Here is a 15,456-nt window from a genome sequence, read left to right as displayed (position 1 = left end):
TGTAATAGATCTCCTTTAGAAGTTAACATCCCTAATATTTAATTGTTCAGTAACAAATACCTTTAGCCGTTCTCTTCCATTAGCCAATTTTTAGAGTTTAATTTTAATTAATTCATTATATAATTAAGTAGGTGACAATAGATAAGTCACCCCTTCAGTAGGTTACCAGACATTCTTGTTCAGATCATGGATTTTACATACAAGTAAGTCTTCACTTAATGTTGCAACTTGAAGTGAAATGACAAACAAAAGGTCCTCGAGTAACATCCTTTAGTTCAATGTCCTTCCATTATAAGATTAATGACAGTGTTTTTGTTATTTTGTTTAAAGTTGCAGTTTCCAAGAACCTGTTGACAATGCTAAGTGAGGACTTAAAGTGTATGGTTCTAGAATGTTAGGTTATTTCTCTCATGTTCCAAAGGAAGGATGATTTGCCAAATTCATCTTTAAAGAACTAAACTAGTGAATACTTCCCAAAGTATTTTTCAGGAAATCGATTTTTAGTTTCAGGTAAGAGGTCCACAATGTGTTTAAGTAGGAAGAAGATACTTTTGTGTTAACAAAGTGGGTAATGCTTGTACAGACAATTCGAGATGTATATGATATTTTTTATTACAAGTAAGCGCATATTTTACTAATCAGTATTTCAACTTAAGTAGTATTTGAAGTAATTTGGGACAATAAACCCTTCATAATTTTGAATACATTAATATTTTCCAAATGGACCTGTGGAATCTATAAGGAAGATCACCTTTTAAAGGTGGTATATTTAGAATATTTACCAAAACATTTTTGGCTATTTCAGTTTTGAGAACATTTCTATTATAAACCATATACTTTAAGGTAAGACACACATTTTCTTGAAGTGTCAAGGCTAGCACATTTCTGACACATAGAAAATTCACAGTAAATATATTTTGAATATAAGAATGCATAAACTTTCAAAAGATATTTAGCATTTTTGCCAAAACTTAAGTTTGCCTATACTAATTTAAATTAGATTTCATATTGTCATTGATCCTTATATGATTATGTAAAGGCCATAATGTATATGTATATTGAATAATAAGGATATGATTAAATAATTAAACATTAGAACAGAAATCTATAATATTCCTTAATTTTTAGGGGAATATACATAATCTTCAAGAGATATGATCTACTTACCTGACAGGTAATGTTCTGTCTCCTTTCCTCCTGTCCATTTCTCTTTGGGGAACAGGATACCAGCGGAAATTCAGTTTCCAGTTAAAACCCCCATAAGTCATGTCTGACCCAGCCATATATTCAAAAGTATCATCACTAATCACATCAATGATAGGGCAGACAACCGTTTTCCTGCAGAGAAATTAAAACCAATTTATAGACACATGATAATTAAAATGTAACATTATCTTCTTCAAACTGATTATAGGTGATATGATGAAATTTAATTATTTTGTTACTTTAATATGCCTTTAGCTTCATTTTATCCCATTAGTCCATGGAATTATTTCCTTTGACTACATATTCCTTACAGTTTACTTTATGCTATCTTTTGAAATCTAATCAAATACACTAATTGACCTTCAAGTTTATTTCCAAATGCATTCTAAGTACTAACCTAGCAAGATGAGCAGGGTCTGTTTTTTATAAAACCTCCACCCACAGCATGATTAGTAGAGCTGCTTTGAGATTATGCATCATTTTAGCTACAACCCATTGAAAAGCAATAGCATTCAGGGAGGGAAGAAGGGATGATGGCAAATTAGATCTGGTAGTTTACATTTCAAGTAGGGTACATTAGTTTAGAGAGTTCTGAGAACATCTTCATGGAGAAAACACCTACTAGGAAAAACAAACAAAAATCAACAAACAGCAACAACAAAAATCATAATCTGTCAGTGTAAGTAAATGTTTCCTATGAAAGATGATAGGGCCATGACAATTTCTGAGTAAAATGTCCTCAAATTAAGAGTTTACATGTATAATCTAGACAATAGCTTAAGATAGGGAAAGATAAGCAACTTTAATCTCTGGTGTTTCATTTATTTATTTATTTATTTTGACAGAGCCTTGCCCTGTCACCCAGGCTGGAGTGCGGTGGGGAGATCTCAGATCAGTGCATACTCTGCCTCCCAGGTTCAAGCGATTCTCCTGCCTCAGCCTCCCAATGTGCCCGCCATCACACCCGGCTACTTTTTGTATTTTTAGCAGAGGCGGAGTTTCACCATGTTTGCCAGTGGCCAGGTTGGTCTCCAACTCCTGACCTTAGGTGATCCACCTGCCTTGGCCTCCCAAATGCTGGGATTATAGGTGTGAGCCACCGCACCTGGCCTATCCCATTTTTCTTAAAGTAAGAGCCAAAAGGTTGGTGTTCTTAATGGTAGCTTTCTATGGAAAATTTCATTTGGGAAAATCATTAGGTACACTTTTAATCCATGTTGTGCCTTCTCTAATTCTTGATCTAACGCCTGTTCATTTATTTTATTATGGGACCAACCGTCTGTGATTTCCACAAGTAATTGTTCAGGCCTACTCAAATTGTATTGGTTGTAGCTAATTCTGAAGACCAGAGTTGGTTTTTCATATTTGGTAGAAGGCAATATACAAATAAGCTTCTGAATCATCCCTAGATATGAAAAGCACATAAATGTCCATTATTTATATTTGTTTTGTAACACCAGTTTCACCGATACTCATTTTCAATTGAAGTCTTATATTCCACACAACTGACCAGAGCCTCAACTTATCTGCAAGACTCCTCTAGCCTTGGAAAAGCTTCTTGGTGACTCTGGATCCCAGAAAAATCAATATTTTTCTCACTTCCTTTATTAGATTTAATGATTTAACTTGTGAGGAGAAGAAATTAGGTCTAAAAATCTTGAACAGACTATTTAGGGTAGTTTTACAATTTATAATCAGGACAAGACAATAGGGTTCATCATATGCAAATACAGTGTAATTATGTTGTTAGATCAAAAAAAAATAGCCTATGTATGACCGTATTGAAACATTAAAAGCTCATTCAGTTGAATATGAAACACATGTGGAAAAAAAAAACAACATAATACACCGAAATTTGCCAGGAAATTCATTTTTAAGTTCATTTTACGTTGCCAGTCTTATTGTCCTGTGGGTACTGTACAATACACAGAGTGGAAAAATGTTATTAGCCATGTACAACACTCTATGGACTAAAAGGTTCCTACTGCTTTCTTCAACTGCTGTGCTTCATTTTACTGACAGCTTCCATCCACCTTCCTGGCAAGTACCAAATCCTGCTGTGTAAGTGATGTGGCTGGACTAGCTTAGACTAAGAAGCTCCTATCTTGAGTGTCTAATTAAAAATGTCAATTCTAGAAGGACTTTTCTACTATAGACAAAACGACTATGCAAGTATGGTGTTATGTAATGTTTTGTTATTGTATCAGATAGCATTCAATGTTAGTTATCTTCATTAGGTATTTAGAAATTATACTCTTATCACCAGTGTTTATAAATATTTGCAAAAAAATGCTTGTACTTCATCAACAACAGAAGGAATTGCAGGTATGTATAAGGATGCTTAATTTCTATAAGTGTTATTTATTCAATTTTCCAGATTTCAAAATGTGTATGTATAAGGTGACAATATTATTGAAACAATTAAACATATTCTTATAGCTGTGCTCTTATGTTTCTTTTTTTAATTATAATTTTTTCAGTGCTATGTGTGTGCATGTGTGTGTTTGCATTTTTAAGACATTCCAGGTGAATCTGAACTAGACTGACTAAGGGTGCTAGTGTAGTTTAGAGAACACTGGCAGAGAACTGGAAAGAGCGGAATTGTTGTTCCCAGCACTTCCAATGACTGGAGCAAGTTAGATGTAGCTTCTTTGTTCCTCCCCATTATGAGTTATAGATAAGAATATCTACAGTACCTACCTCACAGGGTGGTTGTGAGAACACAAAAAGGTGCTTTGAAAATGTGCTTTATAACACAATTATACTATTTTAGATTATATTTATTTCCTTCACCTAAAAAGTAATTTAACCTGTTTTTATTATTTGAATTGTTTCACTATTTCTTAATCAACTATCTATGTCCAGCATGAATACGGCAGTCTTATTTATCAAGCAAGTGGGAAAACTTGCTTTTAAGAAAAGCTATAAAATAAACCTTCTAAAAATAGCAAGTTGGAGGAGAAATTCTGATGGACATCCGGAACTGTCCTAAGAGGTTCAGTCGTAACCCAGGCAGACAGAACACATAAATTCTTACCTGTCTTCCTTTATTCTTGCCAGCAAAGGCTCCAGCCATCCTAACGTGCATTCACAGTGTGCATCAAGAAAAGTTATGACCTGCCCTTTTGAAGCAGCTGCTCCTCGAAGACGGGCACGTATTAACCCAGAGCGTTCTTCCATCCTAATAATTTTTACTGGCACTTCTAAATTTTTCACGTAATTCTCTAATGTCAACTTGAGAAAATCTGTAACATGTATAAGAATTTATAAGAAAAAATTTTGAAACTGTTTTAAGAAATAGCAGAGATACTACCAAGATGGAAATTCAACACACAGAAATGGTGGCCAATTCCTGTCAGTAATTATTGCCTTAGATATAAAATAACAGAGATTTCATTAGTTAATTAATGTCATGTATCCATAAAATCATATGAGAATGCTCAATAATATAATCAATTGAGTTGGAAAAAAAGATATATTTTTGAAAGTCATTTTGGCTGAAGTTTTAGGTTAGTAAGAACCATATAGAATCATCAGAGAAAGTGAAATAATTAGTTATTTGCTTCTAGAGGTGGCATTAATGAGGTTATTGATGAGAATCTGATAGGCTGTGGCAGGGCTAGTAAAATTATAATGCAAATATAGATAATTGCCTAGTTATCTTTTTGGCCATAATAAAGCTTTCTAATACAAAAAACAAAACAAAACAAAACAAGAAAACAAAAAACCAGTTTGTACCTCTTTCACTGGCATCATCTACCAAGATGACCTCTGAGAGTAGATAGTGTGGGGAACGATTTATCACACTGTAAACAGTTCTAAGGAGAGTGCTCCAAGCTTCATTATGAAACACAATGACTACACTTGTGTTTGGAAGTTCATCAGGGTAGACTTTTGTCTTACATCTGAAAAAGAGAAAAGAAGAGGGATCTTAATAAATGCATTTTTTATCCTGATTATTATACAAAGAAATATCCATAATAACACAACTTCAGACTTGAAAGCCCCTTACTAAGGAAATGTTTTATGAATATCTAAAATCATTTCCCTTTTATAAGTGCTGTGAGTAATCAGTTGGCATTCTGAAAATTAAATATGCATAATTACTAATATTTTTATTTTAACTCCTGCAGGGAACAAAGCAGCATGATTTCTACAAGTCTAAGAAAAACTTAAGAAATATAAAATAACATTCTGAAACTGGTAAAACAGGTACAAATGAGTTCATTTAGTGAATATAATTTTATCATTTGTTAATAAAAATGTATAACTCAAGAAGTCATAGGAACATAAACAGACACAGGTCCAAAGGGTTTTGAAGTATGTAAAACAGATTTTTCTGTTCTAAATCTAGTCATGTATGCTTTTAATTCCACTTGAGGATGCTATAAACAATGTCTACTTCCAAGGAAAGATTTAGGTTTCCTTTAGATTCAGAATCTACTAAATGCATCCTGGCCTCTAAAATTTCCTTATGTTTTGGAGATCAGGAAAGGGAATGGACTACCAGCATTTCTCAAACTGTAATGTGCACAGTCATTGACATGGAAGTGCTGGGAAGGTAAGAGCGTGGTCCCTTTAAATGACAGGGAAGAAGGGAAGGGGAGTGCTGGGTAGAAAAGGGCGTGGTTCCTGGCTAGGGCTCCACCCCTACAGACCCTGGGTGAGGACAGGCATTTCCTGCCCAAATGTTGCATTTCCCAAGACCACCCTGGCCTGCCATCCTGTGCCTATAACCATCCCCGCTCCACCACCCCCAGACTCTAGAAGGCAGACACACAAGCTGCTGGACGTCCAGAAGAGCAGATCTGCCCAAGAAGACACAGACAGCTGGATGAAACAGACAGCTGGATGTGGAGAGGAGCAAGTCAGCGGGGGAAGGCACGGGCGGTTGGACATGGAGACGGATGCACCAGCACGCACAGGCAAGCCAGCAAGCCATTGACCAGTGGGAGGAGGTGGAATTTGGCTGGGGCAGTCACAGGAGACAGCCCAGGCCGCTGAGGTGCCGGACTCCAGGGGAAAACCTTCCCACTCCATCTCCTTTCTGGCTTCCCCCATCTGCTGAGAGCTACCTCCACTCAATAAAACCTTGCACTCATTCTCCAAGCCTAAGTGTGATGTGACTCTTCCGGTACACCAAGGCAAGAACCCTGGATACAGAAAGTCCTCTGTCCTTGTGACAAGGTAGTGACAAGGTAGAGGGTCCAATTGAGCTGGTTAACACAAGCTGCCTATAGATGGCAAAATTAAAAGAGCACACGGTAGCACGCTCCCACTAGGGCCCTAAACACTGCTTTGGAGTCGGAGCCCCACAACCTGCCCGTCCGTCCATATACTGCCCTAGAGATTTGAGCAGGGGGCACTGAAGAAGCAAGCCACAGCCCCATCACACGCCATGTGAGGGGGACAAGGCAACTTTTCCCATTTCAGCATCACCTGGAGATTTATTCAAATGCAGATTCTAATTCACTAGGTCTAGGGTGAAGTTTCTGCATTTCTGAAAAGCTCCCAGATGATTTAGAGGCTGCTGGTTCCCGGAGCACACTGATTAGTAAGGGGCTACACCATAATTACTACTACTTTTAGAACTTAATATTTTGAAAAATGTTTTTGACTTTGCTTATAAATCCAAAGAAGTCCAGATTTTTCTTTTCAAGCAATCAATCAAGGTACACTTGGATCAATGATACGTGTAGTGCTGTAGGTGGTGATCCCAAATTTAACAGGCAGATGTTTGTTGCTCCCATCAACTTGTCAACATTCAGGCATTTCTGTCATGTCATTTTAAGTCAACGTGATTACAGATTATTAAAAAATGTCAAAAGGTTTCTGCAGCAGAAACAGAAGTTTATTCACCTGAGGTTTTTTTTCATGTAAAATATTCTGAAGAGCTAGATAATTAGTACCATAATATAAACTGAATCAGATACCTCTTGCTACTTATGAATGGGTTAATGCATGACACATACAGCATTGTTGAAATTAGTTTCCTTCACAAGGTAGTGAAAAAAATACAATCAAATGTGGAAGATGAAGGCATATAATAAATACTTGATTGTGTGCCAGTTAAGATCTTCATTATTTTTTAAAACTGTCTAAAAGATCACCTACTCAATAAAGTCTTCTGCAATATAGCCAGCTAAAAATGTCCATTTACCTCAATTACAACATTTTCCAGCATACATTTATTTGAAAAAGATTTATTAAGCATCTATAATACAAAAGATACTGTGCATATAAGAAAATAAAAATGTAAGGCATGGGAAAAGTAGTTGGATTTATTGTCATCTCTTTCTGGTGACAAGATTCAAAAGATTTCTCTGAACTTCATCATTTGACTTGTATCTCCAAGTAGCTCATCACTAAATAAACTTAGAAAGTCATCTTGGTAAATGAGAGAGGGTTTTCTCTACCATTTTCCTCAAATTTCCATTCTTCTGCTTCATTAAAAAACCTAATCACTTTCAGCATGCAAAGCCAAGAGTAAGGTAAAGATCATCCTCCTCCTCAAAGAAGTATAGCTAGAAAGAAAGGCTGAAAGCAGTCCAACAGCCAACAACTAGTGGCTTCACTCAAGGATTACAGTGAATGAAGTCTACTCAGCATCATTTTTTAAAAAAGATTTTTTCAATCAACATTTTTTGTATGTTACACTAAATGCCAACAATTAAATAAATGATTTAAAATGTCAAACTAAAAGCAGATATTTTGATCCAGCATCTTAAAGTATTTCTATCAAGCTTTACTTTGTGATTAAAAAAATCCACTCAAAAATGTTACCTTTGTATTCATTTTATGTGTCAAAATTATAATGAATTAGTTTACTGTTAATGTAGCTATCATGTTTACTTAGAGAAAACTTCCACTGTCATTATTTAATGTAGCATAAAAATAAAATAGGGCTAATATTTTAATTAATTCTTCCTCTTCTTCCTGTGTAAACAGTCATTCATCAAAGGGTAAAAAGGTTCAGTTATGGGGGATGAATAAGTTCTGGAGATCTAATGCACAGCATGGTGACTATAATTAATAATACTGTATTGTATACTGTAGTTGAAATATACTAAGAGAATTGATCTTAAGAGTTCTCATCACATCAAACAAAATCATAAAGATGTGAGGTGGCAGACATGTTAACATGATCATTTCACAATGTTTATGTGTATCAGAACATCAAGTTATACACCTTAAGTATACATAACTTTTAGTTGTCAAGTATACCTCAATAAAGCTGAATAAATAAAGTCATTCAGCAAAGAAGACTCCTTCTGTACTATTAAAGTGATACAAATTAGTTCTTTTCTATGTCAGTTTATCCAGTTATCTTAAATGCACAGATTTATATAAGCAAGAGTATGATTTTCATTATTTCTGATGAATTTGTGGTACAATGAATTGGTATTCTTATCTGTATTTTACCAAAGTTAATGTTCCATCTATGGGAAGATATGATTTTATCTACCGTTATGAAAGAAAAAAATGTGGTCAAATTATAGCACAATGCTTTCTTATCACTAGAGTCTATTTAATACTTAAATAGAGCTTACAGAAAAAGCTTTTAAATGAATTTGGACTTAGATTTCTATCAATATGGTTATGTTTGACTTATGAATCAGTCACATCATTTTCCTGTGGATTTGAAGTTTCTTCCATGCATTTAAGCTTTCTCTGCCTTTAAATAGTATTGCTTATCATATGAGGGGCAAACATTTAGCATATAACTCAAGAAATCTAAAACAGTATCAACCTCTTGTGGATATCTTCCTTGGTACTATAAAGTCCTGCTTTTTAAAGTTTAAGGTGCAAATGAATTATGTGCAGATCTTGTTAAAATGCAGATTCTGATTCAGTAGATCTGGTATGAACTCATGATTCTACACTTATAATACCATCCTTGGTGGTGCCAACACTCCTGGTCCTTGGCTGACATGATAAGAAAAAAGCCATATAAATCAGTCAGCTGTTGATGAACAGGCAAATGTAGGATTGTAATGATGCCTCCAATAACAAATCTTTGTTTAATCATATGAAATTTAATTCTTGCTGTTCTTTCATATCTTGTTCTCTTCAGACAATAACTTTTTGTTCTAATATTGAACAATAATGTAATATTTTTGAAAAAATAGTGAATGACAGTTAAATTCAATACACACAGTACAAAGAGTACACATAATTTAGTTGAAGCAATGGCTATATGAACAGCTATGACCATGTTTGAAAAACTCATGCTAATTTCAGACACGTAAAATGAAAAAACTGCACATCTTAACACACGTGAATGCAATAATTTCTTTTGTTTAGACAAGAAAATGCATTTAAAGTTTTGTGTAAAAAACCCTTTATACTATATGTTATACCATATATTATAAATAATATCTAATATGTTATATATAATATTACATATATATATACACACATATATAAAGCTGGCAGAGTTTTTAACTCACTGTTATTTCCAGAAACAATTCAAAACAAACAAGAACAACAACATGAACAAGGAACAAATGATGGAAGTGGGGATAAGTACTCAAAACAAATAGATAGAACTTGGCTAATAATCTATTCTCCTTGATACAAGACAATTTATTCTTTGTGATATGAAAAGGATAATTTCACCACTTTTCACCTCAGTTTTTATATCTTTTACATAATAAGATTAAGGTAGGCAATCTCAAAGGTCTCATCTGAAATGTATGGTAGACATTCCTTGGTATATACTGTAGAGTAAAGCTCATAATCTCCACATGGTGGAACTGGAAAGGACTTTCAAAGTTGGCTAATTCAAAGTTTCATTTCACAGAATACAAGTCTCAAGCTGCATAGTTCTTTCAGTAGTATAATAAAGTAATAATAATAATGCAACAAAAATAATTTAGTAATACTAATGATTTCTGCCTGAGATTCTTTCATAATGCTATATCAAAAATTTTAAATGACATTAGTTGTAAAAAAATTAGTTGGAAAAATTAGAAACAAATAAAGCATATTAAAATGTGTCTTAATCTTGCATTCAAATATATATATCATTATATCAGATAGGGAAATACCAATTTCTGTAGGATCACTTCATTGAAACTAAGCATAGAATGTCAGCTTTAATTGAAATTATGTACATTTAGACCAAATAACTCTTTTAGCAACATCTTATGAAGTTATTATTTGTTTTCTTTTATGTAAACATCTAAGTGGGATTAGCAAAATTGACATTATTGTAGAGCACAATGTATATGTAATTAACTTTGAGAGTACAAGTGGCAGATGGTAATAGCAATTTTCATCAATTTGAAAGGAATATTTGAGTCCAAATCAAGAGCCTGAAATCTGGTATTGCAGTGAAATCATAAGCTTTATCATGGCAACACTTAACACTATACTGACATGCTGAATTTGTAATACTTGCAAGGAAAGTGAAAGTTTATTTTTTTAATGCTATGATAATATATCTGTGGCTCTTAATCTTGGCTGGACATTGGAATTATCTCATGAGCTCAAACAACTATAGGCGTGAGAGTTTCTGTCACAGAGATTCTGATTAAAGTGTCTGAGTGTGTGTACAGGTGAAAATATTTTTCAAAAATCTTTGGAAGTTCAAATGTGTAGCCAAAGTTGAGAATGGTTACTCAAGTACTTTACCATAAAGATAGACTCTTTGAAATATGTAAAACCTTTAGGCTTATGCCAACATTTTAAAATATGATGCATGAGGTTAACATCTCTTTTTGTGTTTATATCGTATAAAAGTAGGAAGATTACTTTTATGTCATATAAAAGCAAGAAGACAATATTTACTGTCACGAAAGCAGGGAAAGTCAGAAAGTCTTCACCACTTCTTTACAATCCCTTCTGTCATCTGGATGTACACTAATGCTCTTCTAATGGTCTACTAGCTGTTGATTTATAAATATATAAAAAATAAATCCAGCTGATCTACTTTGGAGAGAATATGGAGGCAGAATCATATTTCCAATGTCTGTAACATGGCAATACAGTGAAATAGTATTCCTATTTATCACTTTTTCCCTAGGCTATGCACACATTATGGAAACATAAACTGTTACAGTTTGATTTTATCCTTTCAAAACCATATTGATGTTTTCAGATAAGCTACTGAACACAACATGCCACATCAGAGAAATAAAAATTGACTATAAGATGAGAATGTGAAATCACAAAGGATCCATGATTACAAGTGATTTAGTTAGACACAATCCATTCAGGACTCCAAACAAAGGCTGTCAACACTGGAGTTTGCATGACTTGTTGGATTGCTGCTCATTGAGTCAGTGGTTGCCTTTTACTACCTCAGTCAATGAAGATTAATAACAGTAATTAAAATAAAGACTTGCAGTGCAAGTCCTCTATGTATTTTAAGAGCTATGAGAATTGCAGAATTATGTGTGGTTTCTATGTTTCCCAATCATTAACATTCATATTCACAGAGAGAAATGTCATCATTCTCCCATGCATCCATGCAAAGAAAACTTGGGCAACCAAAAAGTGGTTCTTTCATAATAATTGAGCAGCTTGGGGCCTGAAGTAAAACGAAGCACTAAATTTTGCATGGGTTTCTATGTGTTGGTTTATATTTACAATGTGTTAAATCTTCCAAAAGTAAGTTCGTATGTCATAATTACTTGGGTAATTCAAATTGTTAAAAAATCAGATTGGTATTCATCTGCTCCAAACATCTTTATTTTAAAATCCAGGGAGATGCTGTAGTCATCTTTGGTGTATTTGCTATCAGATCAATTCTTTGCTTCTTCTGTTTTCTTCTGATTATTGGTGGGGATGGGGTGAGAGGGTCATTGGGCAGGATGTACTTCCAATGCTCCCATACTTCTTGGCTTCCATTGGAAATATATCGTAGGAATCTCAGGTGGGAGATAGCGGTGCTGGACAAAATAGGAACAGGAAGCCAAGGAATTTCTCTACTCTTCCCTAATCCCATATTAGAATATACGGCCCCCTTCCCTGGCCTTGTACCTTGTATATGCCTTAATCTTTTACTTTTTTATACTCTTTCACAATAAATCTATCAAATCCAGTAGACTAGGGGATTCTTAAAAAGTAGAACAGAAGGAAGGTTCACCTTATTTATCTCTGCCTCTCCGGAATCTAGCATTCTGCATGTTACAAAAATATTGTTAATAAGGGGTTGAATGGATGAACGGTTCACAATGAGGAGTCATATTGTATGAATTATCAGATCAACTCCCCAATCATATCTCTGCATTATTACAAGAAGAAATAGAGGTGTAGAAATATCTTTTTAAAAAACATTTTTTTCATATCTTCAATTGATTTTGTTTTTCTATAACCAAAAATGAGCAAAAGACAGAGAAGGGAAAGGGAAAGAGGATATGAAAATGAGTTTGCAAGTCATCCAATTATAACACATTCCCCTCAAACCTCAGTAACATAATTACTATTTGGACATATTGGAACAAGATCTGTGCCTGGAAAACCTGTAGTTGCCTACCCATTCTGCCATTTAAAATCTGTGACTAAACTCTCTAAGCTTCAGTTTTGTCATCACCTAAATTAGAGTAAAACTGCTCCGATATCTACATTGCAGAAGTTTGGAGGAGAACATATGAAATTATAATGGAATGATATGAATGTAATTTATTATTATAATATTCTTATAATATGAAGCACTGTACAGAATATTATAGATAAGGTCTCTAAAATTATTTGGGTCAGCTATGCTGCTGGTAGGACTCTGATCATTGACATGGTTCTATTATTTTGTATTTTATCTTTAATTTCTGTGGTCAAACTTTCATTTTATATTCACTATTTCCCAAAAAATTTCAGTAATAGATCTGGTGGCCAGACCATCTAGGCCTGAGGGAAGCTTTATCTGTTTGTCCAGTGTAGCAGTATGGAGTAAGGGTCCTGCCTCTTTCCCTTTCAGCTCTTTTAAATCATGCGTAGCTCCTAATCCTAAATTTATCTGGCCTGCTGGTAGATCTTCCAGCTTACTTACCTTAATCTCTGTTTAATATTTTCAGCTGGAAGAACCCAGAGGCTCATGCTTTGCCTGCTTGCTTAGATCTCTGCTTCTTGCCTGCTTCTGACCATCCATGAGCTATCTGCCATCTTGCACCCCCTCCTACTAAGCACAACTGGGACTGTCCCCGACCACTTTCTCCACTTTATTGTTCTGTCTGGTTACCAAATTTTGCATCTTGCCAGAGTTAGGCTAGGTCTCCCATCTATCAAGCCCTGATTTAAGAAACATCATAACACAAGAGGCAGTTATAAATGGCTAACATTTATGGATGTGTTAATTATATAGCAGGTATTGTGCTGTGTGTTTTATATGGATCATGTCATTTGTTCAGAACTGAGACTTCCAGCAACCACACAGATTACCTATCAGAACTATGATAAGGCTTAAAAGTCATAAATATCTTCATTTCATGCATCAAGAACTACTAGGAAATAAATTTATTCAAACAATAAACTGTTCAAACAGCCCCATTCTCAAGAGGGTAAGTTGCTCACGTGGGTAAGCAGCCTGTTTCATAGGACTATTATATATTGCCTAACTAGACAAACTGGTTGCTTATCAATAACCTCCAGAACTTCGTTATTATGTCTACCCATCCCAAACTATTATGTTACATACTTCACCCAATACATTAAAAGACCTTCCTTAATCTACTTGAGTCCAGATTCCCAATGTCTACAAATATCCACCTTGGCCTCTCCTTTCTATGACTACTAAGACATCTGCTAAGGTGGTGATCAGGAAATAAACTCAGTTTCCTTCTTCATCAGGTTATTCTGGTGGTCTTTTGTGGGGTTAACAGAAAAGATAATCCTTACAATCTTCCTTATGAACAAATTTTACTTTTTTTCTTTTCTTTTTCTTTTTTTTTTTTTTTTTTTTGAGACAGGGTCACTCTGTCACCCAGGCTGCAGTACAGTGGCACCATATTGATTCACTGCCACCTCCGCCTCCTGGGCTCAAGCGTCCTTCTACTCAGCCACCTAAGTAGCTGGGACTACAGGCACATGCCACCACTCCTGACTTATTTTTGTATTTTTTTTTTTGTAGAGACAAAGTCTCACAACGTTGCCCAGGCTTGTCTCAAACTCCTGAGCTCAAGCAATCTGCCCACCTCGGCTTCCCAAAATGCTAGTATTACAGGTACAGCCACTGCACCCAACCTAATTATACTATTGTTCCCACTTGATAAATAAAGAACCTGATGTTCCAATCAATTAAGTAACTTGCTTCTATGTAGTGGAGCTGGGTTTCAAACCCATGCAGTCTGATTTCAAAAGTTATTTCCTGATGGGATAAAACATTTTACTAGTTCAGATAGTGTTGCTGATAACAATGGTAGTTATATCACCGTCTTAACTAAGCCACATGGTAAATAAAGATGGTACATTATTTTTGTTGCAGTATACTTTGATGGAAATAAATAGGACTTAGATATAAAGAGTCTACAGTGATTACTAGAGTGACGATGATTTCAAAGTCTAAAGCAGTAACTGTCCATCAAGGCTTGGTGCCTTAAAAACAGTGAAGGTTTACAAATGGGAATAAACTTATGGACACTATGAAAGAAGCAGAACAGAGTAGAACATTGACAATTAGGATCAATACGATTAACTTTAGAGGCTGCAAATGTGCTACTACATATTTACTAGTTGTATTTTCATATCACAAAATATATTTAATAAGAGGTTGAATGAGCGAAAGCTTCACAGTGAGGCAGGCATTGCATGAATTATTAGATCAACTCACCAATCACATTTCAGCATTGTTATAATTGGAATGTTATCTGAGATGATCCAGGGCAGCATAGGCCTAGAGTTAGACTGGGCTTCTCTCTCTCTCTCTCTCTCTTTTGTTTTAACTCTCTGTGCTTCGGTTTCTTTGGTTGTAAAATGGGAATAATAGTATCTACCTCGCAGAGTTGTGAGACAGGAGGCAGTTAATGTAAAGTAGGCCGGTGCCTAGAATATAGTATAACATATATGTAAATTTATTACATGGTGCTTTTTTATTGTATATAGCCATAATTTTCTTATTTGAATTTTGAAAAATCTATACAAAAATAAAACCAAACAAAATAGGTTAGATATTAGGTTAGTGCAAAAGTAATCACAGTTTTTCCCATTGAAAGTAATGGCAAAAACTGCGATAACTTTTGCACCAACCTAATAGCATGTGGCTCAGTGAATTCAACACTATTGGTGAGGAAAGACATTTTATCTTCCACTGCA

The 15,456-nt window shown here is 34.8% G+C and overlaps 1 protein-coding gene and 2 long non-coding RNA genes across 13 annotated transcripts in view; 2 read left to right on the top strand and 1 right to left on the bottom strand.

The window, feature by feature from the left end:
- GALNT13 (polypeptide N-acetylgalactosaminyltransferase 13) overlaps window positions 1–15,456 on the bottom strand; it is a 580,804-nt gene that overhangs the window by 210,366 nt on the left and 354,982 nt on the right. For all 11 annotated transcript variants that reach the window (XM_002812491.6, XM_024243884.3, XM_054549372.2 and 8 more), the window contains 3 exons: window positions 4,945–5,111; window positions 4,244–4,451; window positions 1,168–1,338 (listed from right to left, as the gene is read on the bottom strand). In XM_002812491.6, the coding sequence (XP_002812537.1) occupies window positions 1,168–1,338; window positions 4,244–4,451; window positions 4,945–5,111 (546 nt within the window). The remainder of the gene's footprint in view (window positions 1–1,167; window positions 1,339–4,243; window positions 4,452–4,944; window positions 5,112–15,456) is intronic.
- Window positions 397–4,358, top strand: LOC129057994 (uncharacterized). The gene is made up of 3 exons (XR_008522807.2): window positions 397–510; window positions 1,129–1,174; window positions 4,267–4,358. It is a non-coding gene; the product is annotated as an uncharacterized LOC129057994 (long non-coding RNA).
- Window positions 5,029–6,309, top strand: LOC129057995 (uncharacterized). The gene is made up of 3 exons (XR_008522808.1): window positions 5,029–5,418; window positions 5,697–5,767; window positions 5,967–6,309. It is a non-coding gene; the product is annotated as an uncharacterized LOC129057995 (long non-coding RNA).

Source organism: Pongo abelii, chromosome 11, assembly GCF_028885655.2.
Source record: "Pongo abelii isolate AG06213 chromosome 11, NHGRI_mPonAbe1-v2.0_pri, whole genome shotgun sequence".
Taxonomy (NCBI): Eukaryota; Metazoa; Chordata; class Mammalia; order Primates; family Hominidae; genus Pongo; species Pongo abelii.
The sequence above is the reverse complement of the archived record's forward strand: the minus strand, read 5'-3'. Positions and strand labels throughout refer to the sequence as shown.